The 19,887-nt window shown below is 41.5% G+C and overlaps 1 protein-coding gene across 2 annotated transcripts in view; it reads right to left on the bottom strand.

The window, feature by feature from the left end:
* The window catches only part of PDGFD (platelet derived growth factor D), a 225,082-nt gene that overhangs the window by 24,090 nt on the left and 181,105 nt on the right, over positions 1-19,887 (bottom strand). For both annotated transcript variants that reach the window (XM_040631278.1, XM_008690222.2), the window contains exons 4-5: positions 8,963-9,025; positions 4,717-4,915 (exon numbers count right to left, since the gene is read on the bottom strand). In XM_040631278.1, coding sequence (XP_040487212.1) covers positions 4,717-4,915; positions 8,963-9,025 — 262 coding nt within the window. The remainder of the gene's footprint in view (positions 1-4,716; positions 4,916-8,962; positions 9,026-19,887) is intronic.

The raw sequence follows: 19,887 nt of genomic DNA, 5'->3' as shown, positions 1-19,887 counted from the left end.
GGAGAGACTATGGACTTTGGGAAACAAACTGAGGGCTTCAGAGGGGAGGGGGGTGGGGGATTGGAATTGGCCGGTGATGGGTAGTAAGGAGGGCACGTATTGCATGGAGCACTGGGTGTTATACGCAAATAATGAATCATCGAACTTTACATCAAAAGCTAAGGATGTACTGTATGGTGACTAACATAACACAATAAAAAATAAAAAAAAAAAAAGAATTTACTTGTGGTAAGTAAAACTGTAGTTCAAAACTAACAGGCCGGAATGTTTCAACAATTCTATCTATATTTTAATGCCAACACTGATGCTGTAAAAACTGGCTCTTCCCTTACTATAATTTGTTGGATTTTTTTCTATGACAAACACACTATTGCTTGGGAAAGCCAAGTTCTTCTGGAATAAGTGAAAAAACACCCATATCTTATTTACATTGTTAATGTCCATAAATGGCTTCTGAATGAGAGCCCACTCTAGTAGAGTTTAAGGCTGATCGTTTCTTAATTTAAAGATGTCCAATGTCATGCTATGACCTTGAATAAAGATGTGCTGCCCCTAAATTCAAACGACTGTGTTTTAAGGAAATCACGGTACGGTTTCAGTTAGGCTACAATGGTCATGAGATGATTATATAGTTGGTAAAAGATCCCTGTAACTTTCTACCTAATTATGTGAAGGGTGTTATATCATTAGCATACTCAACAGAAAAAGTAAATGCAACTTGAACTTCAAACAGCTTTTCTTTTTTTTCGCTTTTAGGCAGCTTCAGGTGAAAGCATGAGGTTGAAATTATTGGTAAAAATTGAGTTTTGGAACTGGGGTTATGTGCAGATTTCGATTATCCATGGTACCCTTTTCTCCATCCCCCTAAGAAACTGAACATTATTATCTTCAGTCCAGAAGATTTTACAGACAAGTCTGAGCTTATCTATTACTTGTGAGTTTTTTTTATTTTTTATTTTTTTTAAGATTTTATTTTTTTTCATAATATTTTTATTATATTATGTTATTCACCATACAGTACATCCCTGGTTTTTGATGTAAAGTTCGATGATTCATTAGTTGCATATAACACCCAGTGCACCATGCAATACGTGCCCTCCTCACTACCCATCACCAGCCTATCCCATTCCCCCGCCCCCCTCCCCTCTGAAGCCCTCAGTCTGTTTCTCAGAGTCCATAGTCTCTTATGGTTCATTCCCCCTTCTGATTACCCCCCTTTCTTTATCCCTTTCTTCTCCTACCAATCTTCCTACTTCTTATGTTCCATAAATGAGTGAAACCATATGATAATTCTCTTTCTCTGCTTGACTTATTTCGCTTAGCATTATCTCCTCCAGCCCTGTCCATTTTGCAGCAAATGTTGAGAAATCATTCTTTTTCATGGCTGAGTAATATTCCATTGTATATATGGACCACATCTTCTTAATCCAGTCATCTGTTGAAGGGCATCTTGGCTCCTTCCACAATTTAGTTGTTGTGGACAATGCTGCTGTAATGTGCCAAGGTTCTGGCTCCAATATTTGGCAATGTTACTACTGTCCCTTTTCTCTCCCTCTTCTCCCCAAACCTTATTGTCCTCTTGCTTCCTGTGTACAAGTCTCTTCTTAGAGAGATCCTGACTCTCAATGTCACCAAATCTTCTTTCAAACACACACTAGAAGCAAACCATACAATTTTATTTGAAATATGTACTACTTCGACCTCATTACAAACATTCTTCACCTAGTATGTTTGTGTTTTATTTTAGAGTTTATAAAACTCCGTGTTTGTACGTTCACATTGAAGGGTCATCTGAGAATACTGCTCTTTGGTATCATGAGAAATGACACTTTAATCCATCTGGGCAAATCAGAAGAATGGATATTCAATAGCTATCCATAACTGATGTTTGTTTTTGCACAGCACCATTAAAGAATTATCAGACTTACAAGAGGAAACGTTTTCAGGGAACCTATAAAGTTCACTCTTCATTGGACACCCAATGGACCTCCATTAGCTGTAACTATGTTCTTGTCTCTACTCCCCATTCACTGCTCCCTTTCTATACACCAGAATATAAACCATGAGTTTGTACTTTTTAAGTTCTAAAAGCCGACAACGACAGCTGAGATATTAAACCGGACTTCTCTTCGTGTGTGAGATGTGCATGCAGGTGGCTCGGCAGCCATGGAATGATAAACAATTAAATCAGCACATTTACATAAGTGCAGAGACAGTGGTGACTTGCCAGTGTTAAATAAAGCAGCACAGATCTGCCTTACGGCCATTTTAAACAAGAGATTAAGAAGTGGAACCCAAGCCAACAAGGGAAAGAAATGTTTATTCTGTCAGGAATAAGCAGAATGTCACCTTGAATGTTCTTGCAAGGTTCTATCAGTAACCAAAGGCATTCTTAATAAAGCTACATTCCTCGTCTTAGGGGGTGGGTTTCTGTAAACTTTGGAAATACGATCATGCTGGATTATTAATATCTTCAATCCCACAAACATTAATGGAGCACCTCGAATGTGTCAGGGGCTGTGCCAAGAGCGCAAGATACAGAAGAACAATGTCTAACACAGTGGCTCTCAACGCTGGTGCCTCTCAGGATCGACCTCAATCTCCTACGGGCCATAGAATCACCGCAAGCGTTCAGCCCCACCCTCAGAGGTTCTGAGTCAGCGTGTCTGGGACTCGGCGTCTGCAGCTCCTTACAGCTCCCCAGCAGACTTACCATTTAGCTGGAGCTGAGACCAGACCCTTAGCTCCTAGGATCCCACACTACCTTAGAGAGAGAACACCAAGACCCAGTTCAGTGCAGTGGCAGGACGTAAGAACGCTGTGGTGCCCCACGTGCTCCAGGCTTTGTCTGGGGTGGCGGGCTTCAGAGGGAGAGGACGAGGGACAAAGAAGCCTTCACCAGCGCAGTGAGGCAAACGTATTTCAGAATTCTCAGCAGCCAGAGCTAGCTAATGTTTCTTGAACGAGTACTATGAGCCAAGTGCTCTCGAAGGCACCACTAACCATGATCAGAGGTAGGTGTAACCACTCACGTTGCTAGAGGAAACTGAGGCAGAGGAAGATCAGCGACTTGCTGAAAGGTCACAACAATTGTAAGTGGCAGAGTTAGGATTCGAACCCAGACACTCTGTCTCCAACTCAACATAATTTCTGGGGGGAAAGAAAGTAATGGATTTAGGTGATTTTTAAAGTTTAAAAATCCAAAAGATAGATGCCAAGGAGAACTGTCCTCAAATAGCTATAGTAGTGAAGATACTTGAAGACAGAGTGAGATTTTATCATTTCTTTGTCTAATCCCATTTTTCTTGTTTTTTCTGGGGTTTTCAAAACACTGTGAATCTTTTACTTTCCTTCAAGTTGACATAAGTAGAGACCCAAAGACAGCAACACTACAGAAAAGCAATTTCTCGTCTGAGTTGAATCCAACCTGAGCCTCGGGGAAACTCAGTTTGAGAGCTGTAATGATCTGCCTATGGCACACCTCTACAACATCAGGGACACCAGGGGCTTTCCTGTCCACCCCTTAGCTGAACGTTTTAAGCAGATAAGGTTCCAGACCTGAGCCATAAGCGGCAGAACCAGGCAGGAGTTAATCAGTCATTCCAGACCAAATGCTCTAATAAGTTGTGCTTACTGACACAAGCATTTCCTACTGGAGTGGGCCAAGTTCACGGTTCTTCAAAGTACCCCTGACATTATAAAATGTAGGAAACAAGCTATAGTTTAGCTAAATATCTTCACGTCTATGATGCAAATGAGCCTTATGAGACTCTTAGAGAAAATTTTAATGACCAATTTTAGCAAATAAAGCAAGAACGTAACAGGCTAGAAAATATAGTTACATTCAATAAAAGGTAATTACAAGATATTTCACTATTAATTTGAATTAAACATGCAGAGAAACATTCTCATCTCAGATCATATTGCTCAGATGTACGAGTAAGATGTTCATTTTTTGCGACTTTCGGTATTATTGTTTTAACTCAAGATGTTTTCTCGTGAATGTTCCTCTCTCCTCCCCTCATCGTATTTTCCTGAAACTTCCAGTTGAATGCATGCCCACGTACACACCTCCAAATCATCCCAGGCCTTCTTCGCTTCTTCTCTGGGGCATGTACGTCCTATGAAGCCTCCAGGGCACCAAGCGCACAGTCGACCCTCATAAAACCATTCAAGAATAAACACTGGATGGGAAGAGGTGAAATCTAAGGAGTTCTGAGCACTGCTTTCCAAGGAGCCCATCCTGCCATCACTGAGTCCTGAGCTAAATCAACATTCACATCTATCGGAGAGACACAGCAGACCATCACAGGGGCACTGCCCCTGGAGGCGAGAGACCATGACACTCACCTCCTCTCTACTGCCCACTGGCCACACAGCTTATACCCAAGGATTTCTTTCCCCTGACAGTGAGGTTAATAATACTTACTTGCCAGGATGCCAGCAGCTGGTCCAGATGACTTTACAAGGTTTCTTCTAGCTCCTAACTGTGACACATTTTGGACTGCACAAGACCTTTCTTAGTCCCATAGAAACAACACGGTTTGCGATAAACACAGAACTTCATCTGAAGGTCTATGGGAGAGCTATGTGATAAGACTGGCAGTAATCCTCGGATTTTAGTGAATTAAATATATTGTATTTTTAGTCCTCACTGAGAATTACTATCAGTGGTCTTATCTGCTCGCAAAGAACATCCAAGGCTCTGTTTCTTACCTTTTGACTTCCGGTCATGGTAGGACCTGCCTCGATAATGGGGGGTCTCCAAATATAGATTCTCAAGATCTTCTTGCCATGATTCTGGATTGAAGTGCTTGAGCAGATCTTCCACGGTATCAAATTCTGCGACTGTTTTGTCCAGAGCATCCGCAGTGAGGGTGGGGTCCGTTACTGATGGAGAGTGATAGGATACCCCCTAAGAGTGACATACAGCTCAGTGTACTCAGAAAAAGTCCATTGCTACGAAATACAGTAGTCATACAACTGTATGGAAGGAACATGAACAGGCTTCTGATTGTAACACATTCTATGCATAAATAGCATGTTCAAGTCCTCTGCCATCGTCCTGCCATATTCTCACATAAGAGCAATTAACTGGTAAATGATAGTCATCCACATTTTTGCAAATCAAAACCAGGCAGATCATAAAACTTCCAGTTCTTCCGAAATACAATCATTAAAGAAGATACTAACTAAATGACAATATCAAAATCACATCATCCCATGTCTTGGTTCGAGCTCCCAAGTCATCCACACCCGCATCAACAAATAATGATTAGAATTTAAATTCTGAACTACTTTCATAATCCGTTCTCTCCTCCTATGTTCAGCCTCCCCCTTTCCTCTTCATAGGTCACCTCATTGCAGGTGTTGGGTGAGCAGGGTTCGAATCTCCTCTGGAGAGAATTTGATAAAATCTGGCACTTTCACCAGCTTATTTACTGTCAACGAGGATAATTAGTCATGAAACTTGCTCTCTCGACCAAGACTGGGAGATCCCCATGGGAAGTATATATATGTATTTTTAAAATTCTGTTGCTTGCTCGCAATCCCAGCTGTCATTAAAATATTCTCAGAAATACTCTTTAAATGGGAAATGCAACATCCCTGAAAGTCTGGGAGGGATTATGTGGACTCTTATTATGTCCCCACATCAGTTCCCAAGCACTTACTTCACTAACCCTTGGATAATCTAGACGTAAATGAGCCATGATTCAAACATCTCTGTAAAAATTCATGACCCATTAACAAGGAAATAGAGAGCACAGAGTCTCAAATGGTTGCAACATGTCTTTCAAGAAACTGCCACACAAACAAGACCCCTCAAGGGCAAATATCTCCAACGACTCCGGGAAAGTGGGAATTAACCAGCACTCGAGTTCCTGAAACTTCGCGCAGCATCCTAACAAGAGCTACCATGTGCCACAGGTTTCGGACAGCAAAGCCCACATTTCATAGTCTCAAGTCCAGCTTAGGGTTTCTCTCTTTTTTTTTTTTTTTTTTAAAGATTTTATTTATTTATTCGACAGAGATAGAGACAGCCAGCGAGAGAGGGAACACAAGCAGGGGGAGTGGGAGAGGAAGAAGCAGGCTCATAGCGGAGGAGCCTGATGTGGGGCTCGATCCCATAGCGCCGGGATCACGCCCTGAGCCGAAGGCAGACTCTTAACCGCTGTGCCACCCAGGCGCCCCAGGGTTTCTCTTTCTAACTAATCAAGGTCCAAAGGTCCGGAAGCCAGAAAATGGATGCCCACCAGCTTTCAGAGGAACGGCGGTCCCTCTTTAGCAAAACAAAGGCATTTTGTAAAAGCATGAACCCACCCTGGTGTATCTTAAAGGCAGTTTTCAAATATGCCTGGTAGGGGAAAGGGAGCGGGGAACAGGCCGGGAGATGGAGCTGGACTGGTGAAGACAGCAGGCCAGCTCCGTAATCCAGGGGTGCACATGTGCGTCTCTGTGTGTGTGTGTGTGTGTGTGTCTGACATAAACTGAACCCCGACTGAAGCACAACATTTCTGTCTTTCGCATCCCCCCTGGCATCACGTGCTAGAGTGGGATATTAAGATTCTGTCTCAAAATTTCAAATTCCCATTTAACTTTGTATTATCCGGTTAATATACAGTCTACCTGGCTCACAGTCACCGGATGATTTACAATTGTATCCCAAGAATTCAAAAGGAGCTGGCCAAAGTCAGGTGCGTGGCATCTCTATAAAAGCTTTGAAATTAAGAGGCTTCCCCGTGTTTGGAAACAAAAGCAGGAACATCAATGAAGCCATTTTCATGCAAGTGCAGGCCTCTCACAGCGGCTCTGGGGAACCCTTGGCAGAAAGTTCCTGGGGTGGCTCCTCACAGGACCTAGCGCTTCGAGTCTACCTACGCATCTCTTCAGGAGAAAGCTGTGGAGGGGCTCTCCATCCCTGAGAGGAGGCGGACATCTCATCCCTTCTAACGTTCATCTGCAGAGCAAATCCAAACCGACCCCAGGGAAAATGTGAAACTGTCCTTCAGTGAGATAGTTAAGAAAATGCTCATGGGTGATTAGATGACCTAAAAAACCCACCAGAACATGTTTATTTCTAGGGTAATTATTTAAAAACTATTTTTGTGAGAAAGGCCTAACGGGGTGAGCCCCTTTCCATGCCACTGTAGATCTGATCTCATTCAGCTCTTGTGAGATATTTATAAAAATCCATTCTAAAGCTAACTGAATGGCTTTAAAATATCAATTTGTAAAAGAAAAAAAAAAACACTCAGAAAACTAGAAGCTACTTTCCACAAAAACAAAATATGGTTTATACAGAGTTAATGGTGGGTCCAAGGGTCCTTAGTGCTATTCCAGAGAGTTCTTGAAAACCAGAATGCTAAGGAAAGAGACTGTTTCCCTGTTTTTTCCAGAGGACAAAGCAGAACCTGGCCTTGGAGGTCCAACCAGAAAAGTGTCCAGTGGGTATGGACCAGGGCTGAGCTCCTGCAGATACTCCAAACGGACGGGACAACACTTCTCTTTAAGACGACCAGCATTATCCCGAATTCGCTAAGCATCCCTTAAGCCTGTAACTTCTACACCAGGGGTGGGAATGACTCAGCCCCTCTGAGCTATCCCCTAGAAGACGCTTGGGAAGCCAGACGGTTTGACAGAATAGCACACCAGGGCCTCGCGGCAGAAGCCGTCCCATCTACCGTGAATCGTCGGCCTCAGGCTGCTAAGCGGCCAAGCCTCTGGCTGGCCTCCCAGAGCGAAGGCTTCACCTGCCTCACAGTGAGTGCCTGCACTTAGCGAGGTTCAGAGTGTGCATTTGGGGCTGTCAGGAACAAATAAAACACTCTTAATATCACCATTAGCAACCTCACTGACCTCTTGATTAGGTCATGTGGCTCTAGTCCAGCGCACAGAGCAGGCCAATGAAACGGTCACAGGACCCGTAGCTAAGGAAACCCTGCCATCTGAAGGAATGTCTTTAAAAATCCCCCAGAGAGCAAAGGAGGGAATATCAGTGAAAAAAAAAAGTCAACTCTGACTCAGCCACATGGACCCAGTGAGACCCACGGGCCGACTTTCTCCACGTTCTTGACCTTCCAATGGATATCTGCATTTATTACCTCATGTTTTACTGCTACACACGCGCTACTCATAGCGACTAGTGAAAACAAGGTCTGTTCTTTCTGAACAAAGAGAAGTAGAATACTGAGAAATGACTAAGTCTGGAGGAAAAAAGGTGGGCATGAACCATTTTACAGTTTCAGGGTGAGTTATGTTTTATTTCTAAGTCAAATAGAACACATGCCTGGTTTGCACTTAAGTTATCTTAATGTAAACACCGGGGGGCGCCTGGGTGGCACAGCAGTTAAGCGTCTGCCTTCGGCTCAGGGCGTGATCCCGGCGTTATGGGATCGAGCCCCACATCAGGCTCTTCTGCTATGAGCCTGCTTCTTCCTCTCCCACTCCCCCTGCTTGTGTTCCCTCTCTCGCTGGCTGTCTCTATCTCTGTCGAATAAATAAATAAAATCTTAAAATAAATAAATAAATAAACACCGGGATTTTTCACATCTGAAAAGATCCTTGAAAATGCAAAGGTTAACAGCTTCCCCTGGAATATTCGAAAGACTATTTCAAAATTCCCCCCTTGAGCTTGGGCCATGGACCTGTTGATATGTCTGATATGTCTGGACAGTCATCTACTTGGAACATTCTACTTTGAAACTGATAAATACTGAAGTCATTGTCTAGCCCGTGTTCCTACAATGGGTACTGGCATTTCCTGAGAACCTTCCGAAGAGAGGGGGAAAAGGGCGTGTGACACAGCCCGCTGAAACCATAAATGAAATGGAAGGACATATCGTGATTGCAACATGGCTTCTGGTGAAGCCCTAGGTCCTTCCTGCAGCTGATGCTGTTCTGGGGTTGACCTTAGCTTCTCCATCAGCTTTTTCTGCTGGCAACAGAAAAACGAATTACTTACTGAGACAGAGCTTGTGACTGACTCCCAGTTGGTCTCTGAGGCTGCTGCGGGTTGGAAATCTTCCTAGAAGGCAAGAAACATCCATGTGAGTCAATCAAACCTCTGTGCAATTCATTACGTGCACAGTTTCAATATCTCAAGCCATCAGAATCTTCTTCCAACTAAGTGACTACAGAAATAAGGGCTGCATTCTTTCTGGACAGTTCACCATTCGTATTTAGCACCTCTCCTCAAGAACCCTTCTCATTCAAGACATGGACAGTTATGGACATAATGGATATGTTCACATTTACTTAGAAGTACTGGTGAAATGGAAAATGTGCAGACAGGAGCTCAAATTTTAAGTTGGCCATGGGCCAGCTGTGTGGCCCCAGGCACTCTACCTAGCCTCTGCAATGCTTCTCTTCCTCATCTGTAAAAGGCTGATATGGGATGCTTAAATTAGAGGGTAGTTTTGAGAATTGAAGGCACTAATTATGTAATTATAACTAGCACTTAATAAGGTGCTTAATAAAGAGTAATAATAGCCATTATCTCTATTGATGTTTATTTGGTTTGAACTAGGTTCTGCGTCATGCTCAGTCCTGCCTACTGAGCTGGTCTATAATATCAGTGATCTTTTCAAAGATAAATTAACCAGCAAAGGGCTATTCCTGACTCTATCAGGAAACGCAGGAAGAATGGCAGGGGGAAGAAAACGGCCGTGGAGTGACAACGTACTACTCACGCAAAGAAAGAAGGCAAAGGGCAGACCTGAGAAAGTTATCTCAGAGAAGCCTTGAAGGATTTGTGATAGCAATGGATCTCAGAGAAAGGAACGTCTCTTAAAAGGCAACTGTGTCTCCAATTTGTATGTGACCTTCTTGTTAATTTCTCTAACACCAGTATCTTTAAAAAACAGAATGGGAAGAAAAGCTGATTCTACCATTTTTACATCCCACGGATGGTTTCTTGACCTTGTTAAAATCAATCAACTTGGTTAATGTCTTCCAGCCAGAGAAGGGAGTAGAGTGTATTTTAAGACGATGCTGAGAAAAATCCAGATACTCAAATGTGGCAGCTAATTTACCCAAGTATACTCACTGAATGAAGCTAAGTGTCAGGTCTAAATTTCATTAACATTTTGAGGAGCTGCACATGCATTTGTTAATTGCTCATGATGAGACTGGTTTATATATAAATGCCTGTGTTTAAAAAATTTAGTTGTTTACCAAGAGAGAACTAAGTCAAATGTGGGGTTCAAGGAATGAACATCTATTAAAAACTGGCTAGACATCATTATTCTCGTCTCAACCTCAGGAAAGATGACAAAGAAAGAGAAAATTGTTCTCTGCACTGTGAAAGGTGAATTCCCACAGCAAACAAATGAAAGTTGGTATTGATACAAGTCTTCATAAGCAGGTGAGCAGGTGACACTGGGCAAGAGACCCAACGGCTTCTCCATGTTGTGAAGGAACTATTGGTGGGAGGACATATGCCAGGTAGGAGAATGACATGAGCAATCCTCACATTAGAGTTTTCATTTTCACTCATTCATTCAATATTTGCTCATCACCAACAATGTGATACATTCTAAGCTGAGGGTAGAATCACAAGGAACTGAGAAACCATACCTTTCCTCAAGGAGTTCAAAATGTAAACCTTTTCATAACCAGGTAAAGAACCCCTGCAATAAACTCATGTGTGTGTGTAACACTAGTTTAATAGGGACACTAAGGAGGCAGTAGAAAATTTACCAGAGAGGAAGTGGGCTTGGAAAAATTTCACACAAGAACGTGACTCTTGAGCTGAATCTTGAAGACTCAGGTAAGTGGATGGGTAAGTAGATGGTTACTTGCAAGAGAGGTGGGGTTGACGACTCAAAGAGAGACAGATGTCTATACAAACGTGAGGAAAATACACAGGAAAAGAAGCTATTGGGGAAAATTAATGAGTCATGTTGGGTACGGCGTGTTTGAGGGGCCCATGCAATATCCGGCTAGTGATGTCCAGGACGCCATTTGCTATAGGAGAATGGACCACACAAGAGAGACCTGAACTTGGGATACAGATCTGAAAATCTCCAGCACAATAATGGCAATGAAGCAAGTAATGGATTAGGCTGATCATGTGTGAAAATCAGAAGAGGGACAATCTTAAAATCTTGGAGCTGGAAAGAATTTTAGTATTATCTCATGCAATCTCTTCATTTTAATGATTAGAAAGTCAGTTCTCAGGAGATAAATGCTGTGCTCCATATCATGAAGCCAAGTTCAGGCAAAGCAGGGCCGCTAAGCACATTTCTAAGCATGTGCTGTGTGCTGGTCTCTCATATGATTGCCTCTGGCTTGAATGAAACAGGGTCCAGAAAGAAGTTAAAAGCAGGAAAGACATAAAGCAGAGTATTGGTGGAACGTTCTATGAGGATATCCTGTGAAGTATTCTTGGCTATTTAGATTTTACATCTACACTTAGTAAATTCTGTGACTTCAACTTACTTCATTTTCTTGCAGAGATATATGGTAAAATGTCTTGTTAAAGATTTTTAAGCATCAAGGGCCTCACACACATGCACCTGGACAACGTTACACAAAAAACTTTCCGTTTCTTCACTGCCTGGGCTACAGGATTCCAGTTAGAACTTTAATAGATACCGACAGAGGATTTCATTAAGTTCCAGATAAAAAGTAAATTTATCTTCTCTTAGCAACATGAGTATTAGACTTTTAAAAGAAACCAACCTTCTTGTAGGTTATTTCAAAATTTGCCATTATTTATAATTTTTAATAAAAAATAATTTAAAAATTTATTTAATAAATAATAAATTTATTTAAAAATAAATACATTTTTAAAAAGATTTTATTTATTTATTTGACAGAGAGAGAGAGCACAAGCAGCAACAGAGGGAGAGCGAGAAGTAGAGTCCCCGCTAGGCAGGGAGCTGGATTTGGGACTCGATCCCAGCTCCCCGGGATCATGACCTAAGCCGAAGGCAGATGCTTCACCGACTGAGCCACCCAGGCGCCCCTAAATGACACATTTAAAATGAGCTTTAAAAAAAGGCAAAAATACCCCTTCTAAGAACGAAGTGTAGAATTTAGACCCAAAAGGACAAACTTGGCATCGGAAGGCACATGGCCACGTGCTTTCTAAATCTATCCTTAACATGCACTTCTCATCTCCTCCACCGCCATGTCTCCAGTTCGAGAGTCCGGCGGGCATCCCAGCAGCTGCTTCTAAATGCGCTACTGTCTCCAGAGTCCACACTCCACATGGCAGCCGCGAGGCGTCTTTTCTGGCTTTACAAAGAACAACTGACATATAATATTGTGTAAATTTAAGGTGTACAACATGGTAATCTGATACGTGTGTAAATTGCTAAGCGGTTACCAAATACGGGTGGGTAACACACCGATCGCTTCACATAATTACAATTGTGTGTGTGTGTGTGTGTGTGTGTGGTGAGAATATTTGAGAACTACTCCTTCTTGGCAACTTACAAGTATATAATACAACATTGTTAATTATAGTCACTGTGCTGTACCTTAGATCTCCAGAACTTATTGATCTTATAACTGGAAATTTGTACCCTTTGGCCAACAACTCCCCATTTTCCTACCTTCCTGCCCCTGGCACCTACCATACTACTGTGTTTCTGTGAGTTAGACATTTTTCCCCCTTCTTTTTTAGAGCACACGTATAGGTCAGATACAGGCTTTGTCTTATTCTATCTGACTTATTTTACTTAGTATAATGTGTATGTCCTCAAGGTCCATCCATGTTGCCACAAATGCAGGATTTCCTTCTTTCTTAAGGCTGAACATACATCTTTCACATTTCCTTTATCAGTTCATCTGTCAACGAACACTTAGGTTGTTTCCATGTCCTGGCTATGGTGAATAACGCTGTGGTCTAGTGAATGTGGGGGTGCGGATGTCTCCTCAATGCAGTGACTTAGTTTCTTTCAGTTATATAACCAGAAGTGGGATTGCTGGATGGTAGGATAGTTTTTTAATTTCTTGAGTAACCTCCATGCTGTTTTCTACAGTGGCTGTACTCATCTACATTCCCATCAATGGTGCATTACTGTTCCCTCTTCTCCAGTCTCTTGCCAACACTTGTTATCTCTTCTCTTTTTGATACTAGTCATTGTAAGAGGTGTAAGGTGATATCTCATTGTGCTTATGATTTGTGTTTCCCTGCTGATTAGTAACGTTGCGCACCTTTTCATGTACCTGTTGAGCACTGATATGTCTTCTTTGAAAAAAAAATCTATTCAGGTCCTCTGCCAATTTTTAAATCAGATTATTTGGGTTTTTGCTATTGAGTTGTATGAGTACCTTATATATTTTAGATGTTAATCTCTTTTCAGATATGTGGTTTGCAAATATTTTCTCCCATTCCCTAGGTTGCCTTTTCATTCTGATGTTTCTTTTGCTGTGTAGAAGCTTTTATACTTTGATGTAGTCCCACTGCTTATTTATTGCCTTTGCTTTTGATGCCATATCCAAAAAAAATCATTGCCAAAACCAATGTATAGGAGCTTTTCCCCTATGTTTTCTTGTGGGAGTTTTATAGTTTCAGGTCTTACATTGAAGTCGACTCTACATTGAGGTTTGAGTATCTAGTCTTCCCATTTATTAAACAGAGTATCTTTCCCCCTCAAGCATTCTTGGCTCCCTTGTCAAATATTAGTTAACTGTATATGCATGGCTCTATTTCTGGGCTACTTTATTCTATTGGTATCTTTTTAAAGTGTAAATCAAATCACTTCTGTCTTCGGCTTAAATCCTTCTGATAGCTTTCCATTGCACTTAGGATCTGGTCTTACATGATCTGACCCCTCCCTGTTTCCTCTCTGATTTGATGTTCTGCCTTTCTCACAAACTGCACTCCCACTATACTGGCCTTCTTATAGTCTTTCCAATAACACTCCAAGCGTCTCCCCTTCCGTCTAAGTCTGCTGCTGTTCCCTACGCCTGTGATGCACTTTCTGCTAGTGCTCCAGCGACTGGCTCCTCATCATTTAGTTCTATGCTCAAACATCACATCAGTAGGAAACCCCTCCTTGAACACTTTATCTAAAATACCCCCACTCTGGGCCACCCTAGCCACTTAATTTGCTTCATTTTCTTTAAAGCATTTATGATCATCTGAAATGATTTTCTATTTGTTTTATTGTTCATGATCTCTTTCTCCAACGAGAATGCATGCACTAGAATGGCAGGGAGCTTGTTTATTTCTTCTGTGTTCTATCCCAAATTCTTACCAGAGTTTTGGATACACACTCCAATTTCACTGGTTCAGTGAACATTATCAGGGATGATGCTCATTCACTCCCCCTGACCCCGTGGTGGCCAAGTGGTAGTTGAGAGCAAGAGCCCCTTCTGAGCAGTGTCTGCATCAAACGGTTTGCTACATAGTTTTAGAATCATCCTGGGTAGACAGCTTGCTTTTTCAAGCTCCAGGCTGATGAAAGACAGACTCCGCTATTGTAGGTGCTCTTCGCAGAGCAGTGCCTTAGCATGACTTAAATGCTAAAATAGAACAGTGAATAATCATTTAAAATGTACTGAAACAGTCCAGCTTATAAAAACGCGTTTCTGTTTTTTGTTATAACAAACTCCAACGAATGCTTTAAAAGCCATGTCCCATTCTTCCGAGGAGGGAGAACTATGTGTGACCTCCAAGAAGTAGGTACCAATTCAGTGCTTCATTCCCTTACCTCCTCCTTCTACACTGCAGCCTGTTTCAACCTCAAAGAAAGAAGCTGCTATTCTGGCTACTTCGTTCCCTCAGTCCCTGCAGGGGCTGCACTTTGGTGCTGTGGGTGACTTACTAAGATCATATCTAGGGGTCCATGCCGTCCCTTGAGAGAAGAGCATCCTGTGGTGGCAGAGAGCCAGAGGGGCTGCCCCGCATCTCTGAACCAATTATGACTGGAGTCAGGGCCAGAGTCCAAGAAGCTATTGTTCTCTCTCAGTCATGTGGTTTCCAACCCAGCGAAAAATGGCACACATCATCCTATAATTACAGGCATCACATCGGCACTGCCTTAATCTAATAAGAATTCATTTACATCATTAAAAATAATTTATTCTCAGTTTATGTCCTCACGTTATAATACTTCATAATCATATTTTGGCAGTGAAACTCATTATTTGGCATTTTGAATGAAACCGACTCCCTTACAGTCTAGGTGGAGTAATTTTGGAAACATAGATGTGATTCTGAGATCTGTGCTTTTTAAACAGCTTAGTTCTGGAAGTTTGATGTGTGAGAGAGAAGAGTTATTCACTAGGAAGTTGGGGAGGTATGGAAAAAGAACAACTTAAAGTATATGAAAACATACACAGATATTTGTATAATCCAAGTGTGGGAGAAACAGTACCCTAAGCACTCATGCTACAGTCAGGAATCAATACCCCTCACACATACGAAATGTGCATAAATCCAAAAAAAAAAACAAAAACAAAATTGAAAGCATAAAGATAAATGAACAAATATACTTGTAACAGATATAATAAACAGTTGACATCCTTAAAATAAAACAAACTCTTATCCATGACAAAGTTATAAGAGTATGTTTTGTATCACCTAATTCTGCTAGAAAAACATATGGGTATCTGATTGAAACAAGACTGAAAATATATTCACAACAACACTGACATTGTCAACACTGAATGATGCATGCTTTTATTTTCTTTCCTTTGTCTATTTATATGTCCTCAATTTTTTATAATACATATTAAGTTTTAATAAGAAATTGATAATTTTTTTTATTATGCTCAATTAGCCAACGTATAGTCCATCATTAGTTTTTGATGTAGTGTTGAATGATGCATTAGTTGCATATAACACCCAGTGCTCATCACCACACATGCCCTCCTTAATGCCCATCACCCAGTTATCCCATCTCCCCAAGCCCCTCTCCTCTGTAACCCTGAGTTTTTTCCTGGAGTCCAGAGTCTCTCATGGTTCATCTCCCTCTCTGATTTCTTCCCATTCATTTTTCCTTCCCTTTCCCTATGGTCCTCTGCATGATTTCTTATACTCCACACATACAATTTCTAAAACAAAAATGGAAAAGAGGAATGGATTGGGGCGTATGTGAGCACCTACCCCTTAAGCCTTGTTATAGCATTAGATTGAATAGTGTCACCCATGTATTCCCTGGTGGAAAATAAAAGCGCTTTTTTTAGAAATAATTCTCACCAATTACTGGAGAGAACTGTTCAAAGAAGGGACAATAAAGAATTGTTCTAGACTCATCACATTTGGCTCGACCTAAAACATGGCTAGTGCAACACAAACTTTTGATGTCTTAAAAACAGCCATGAAAACGCTCAGTTAGCTGTCAGCTCAGGGTCCAATAGGCATTTGTTTGCCTCTGCGTGAGGACAGTTGCTTCACAGGCTGAAAGCAAATCTAGCTGGGCATATAGTAACACTACAGGTAACCAATATTCTCAATAATATCTTCACTATTAAAGACAGACTTGATTGGGGATTTCATTTTCAGACAGGATAGGGCCAGATAACCCTTCCTTATCATTGGTCACCTTGGGGCCATTCCAGAGGGGGGGTAGTACATCCCATGCTAACAAGTGAATAATCCACTCATGCCCCTTCCAAGGCAAGCTTACACGCATTCCATCGCTGAACGCCTGCCCCGGGCGTCCAAATGAGTCCCTCTCCCGAGCCTTGAGAGTGGAGCTAGGAACAACTGTCTTTTGAGCCTTTGGAGACAGCTGTTGCCAGGCCAATACTCCAAACATTTAGGATGATTAGTTGTACCACCTGTTCCTGGATCTCACGGAGGATGGCTGCTCATTTTTATCCGAGGTGATTATGCAGTGGGTGAGTACATGAGCCATAAACTGTTCATTGCTCAGAGGGACGTACGCTTCCATCTCTTCAAACAAAACATATGCACTTACTTAGAGATTTTAAAAAGCTTTCAACCAAAACAATGTTTAACTTACCAAGGATGACTTATTTGGGGAAAGTTCGGAAGGACATTTGTCAGAGTGTTTTCCTTGATTTTGAAAACTGTGCTTCTGTTTGATGTTTTCTACCCATTCCTCAGAGGCAGATAATAAAATAATAAAGTTCTCTCCTAATTCTGTGTTTCTTGATTAAGTTAAGGCTTAGAGGTGTTCCTTTTGAAATGCAAAAGAAACAAAGGGATTTGTCCAGATACATAAAACAATAACAGCACTGTCCACACTTATCCCCTAAGTGAATCTTCATTTGTTCATGACACTCCGTTCATGACCCACTGAGGAAAAATCAAATAACGCTGACCTTGCAGGCCTCTGCCCTGAAATCACCCTATGGGGAAGATCCCTTAGAACAGAGACTTCTGATACTTTGGTACATGAACTTCTGACATGTAGTCCAATCAATGTACACGCAAATAATGATACATCGATGACTCGACATCTACGGAAATAGAATAAAGCAAAAACTGAAAACCCTTCGGTTCCATCAAACTGTGTGATCCAACCAAGCCTTACAAGTATATATCATTACATGCTCATCATCAAATCAGTTCTTTTACAAGGAATATGGGAAAGGCTGTGGCCGGAGGCCAGGTTTTATTGGCAACAACATTTAGTACAAGGATATCAACAGTTCAAGAATCAATAACTACCAAGAATCAAAGAGCATCTTTCAAAGGTAGAGAATTTGCCTGTGAAATTAATAACATATATTCTCAGAGCTCTAAGAAGCTCTGGACGTGAGCCATCTACTATTGGAAATAAAATATTAATAAAATAAATATATCTTTAATAGCAAATATCCCCCACAGATAAGACCTACTTGCAGATTTTTGCTTATTTAAGAGTTTCACAACGTTTTAAACCATGATTGACATTAAAGTACAATGCTTTAATTTAGATCTTCTAGGAGTCATCAACTAATCACCCAAGAAATCTTGATGCTAATGTCAAAGTACTTTTTAATAGTTCATTTTTCCTCTTATGTTAGACAAGGAACTTTTTATACTTGTTTCTGATTCCTTTAGACCAAACTTGGTCTGGGAAGTTGTTACAACAGATAAACAAGGATGAGAGCAAACATCAGTGCAATGGGTAAGGGAGAAAGTTCCTTCAGCAGGCAGGGAAGAGGTCATCGACTCAGAGAGGGCGTCGTGAGGCCCACAGCATAGAGCTGCCGAAGGGGCAAGGTGTGGTTTGCAGACAGAAGAAGGATGAACCATCTGCTATTATTCCTTGTGGACTGTGGCCTAAGGAAATCACAATGATCTGGAGAGGAGAGACGGATGGTCAAGAAGCTGATTAAATTAACTCTGTGTTAGCCACACAGGGACCTCTTAGTGAAGGGCTGCACAGAAAATTACAAATTGCAAAATACAACTCTGCTAGTGGCTTTCACTGTGCTCCATACAGACCAAATGATAAACGAACATTTAATTTTCATCTAGAAAGATACTGCCAGAGGTCTTTCTTCATTGTGTTGCTGGAAAGCTAGGTGCAGGTTTAAATTTTGTTAACAGCTCTTATAAAACACAATAACATTGCTTAGTTTTAAGAAAACTCTATGATTAATTACTTTGTAGCCACAGCTGCCTTTCAGGGAGCACAGATGACATGCCAGACACCAGTGGATCACCCCACTTCTCTTCTCTGAAGCTCTGAGGATGCTTGAGGAACTTGCCCACAAAAGCGAGCGGGCCATCAAAAGGCTCTGCAGATAGTGAACTTGAGGCTGCCTCCCCACTCTTTCCTCTCAGCTACAGGGCTCATCCTTTCATTTACAAGGAGCCCTCGTATAAGCCAAACATACACCCTTGATTTGTGCTAAGTACAGGTTTTCAGACTTTTCTTAAATGCATTTCAAAAAGAACATTTGGTTCCGTTCAGCAGTAGCCTGAATATTATTAAAGATGGTACTTTTGATATTGCTAAGCTAATCTTAAAGATATTTGCACTCCCTGGACAAAATGGGTGGCTGAGATGAGTTCGCTACCTTAGAAAAATTACAAGTTTGAAATGAAAAGAAGTGTTGACCTGCATTATTCACATTTTCATTTCCTTGCACTTAGCATACTTTCTGGTACAGAGTAAGCACTCTCTTTGCTTTCTGTTTGGTTTCTATTGCTGAGGGAGGAAATTCTGTCTCACATTCAAAATTCAGCAAGCCATTTCATTTTGATTGGATGACTGTGCTGAAAGGCGCACTCCTAAAAACTGCTGAGTTTCTCTGTATTCAGATGGCGATATATAAATGGATTACCTCCATCCTGGCCAAAATCTAGTTATATTTACTAAAACAAATATTAGAAAACCTGAAAATTATAAACACCATGGAGATGAAGGCCATGCCACCAAAATCATTTCCGTTATGACCTCAAATGATTCCACTGCTAATTAAAACTTCTAAGACCTAACTTAAAGGAGAAAATGCCATTTGAAGTCTCAGAGACAAAGCCATAGTCAACACAACTTGAACTTGTCATTCAGCCAGGAAAAAGTGCTCATGAAACGTTATCCAGCAAGGGATAGGTTTGTAAAGTAAAGAGGAACATCTTAGGGGAGAATCAGGGACAAGTCAGTCAATAGCGTTCAGGAAGCTGCTTGTTCTTTTAAAAAACTATGAATATTGCCTAGGGAGGTGGCTTTGCATTTTGGTGACACTTTTTCCCTGGACACCTTCATCCTCAGCCCTACACTGGACCAGAGTACACTCGGCAGGGCCGCGCCCATCGTAATTATCATGTGGCACTGTGAACATTGTAGAGCCATGGAAATGAACTAACCGTTAATTCAAAGCACGGCCTTTTTCTTGGCCTGGCTGTAAAGGGATTTCCAGGCACAGTTCTGTGGTTACACCAGCAGGTTGGTGAATACAAAGTCTGAAACAAAAGTGGACCCCTTCCCCTGCAAATCACTCTTGACAAAAGGTGAGATTAGCACATTC

The sequence above is a fragment of the Ursus maritimus genome, unplaced genomic scaffold (genome assembly GCF_017311325.1).
Source record: "Ursus maritimus isolate PB19 unplaced genomic scaffold, ASM1731132v1 scaffold_16, whole genome shotgun sequence".
NCBI lineage: Eukaryota > Metazoa > Chordata > Mammalia > Carnivora > Ursidae > Ursus > Ursus maritimus.
The sequence above is the reverse complement of the archived record's forward strand: the minus strand, read 5'-3'. Positions and strand labels throughout refer to the sequence as shown.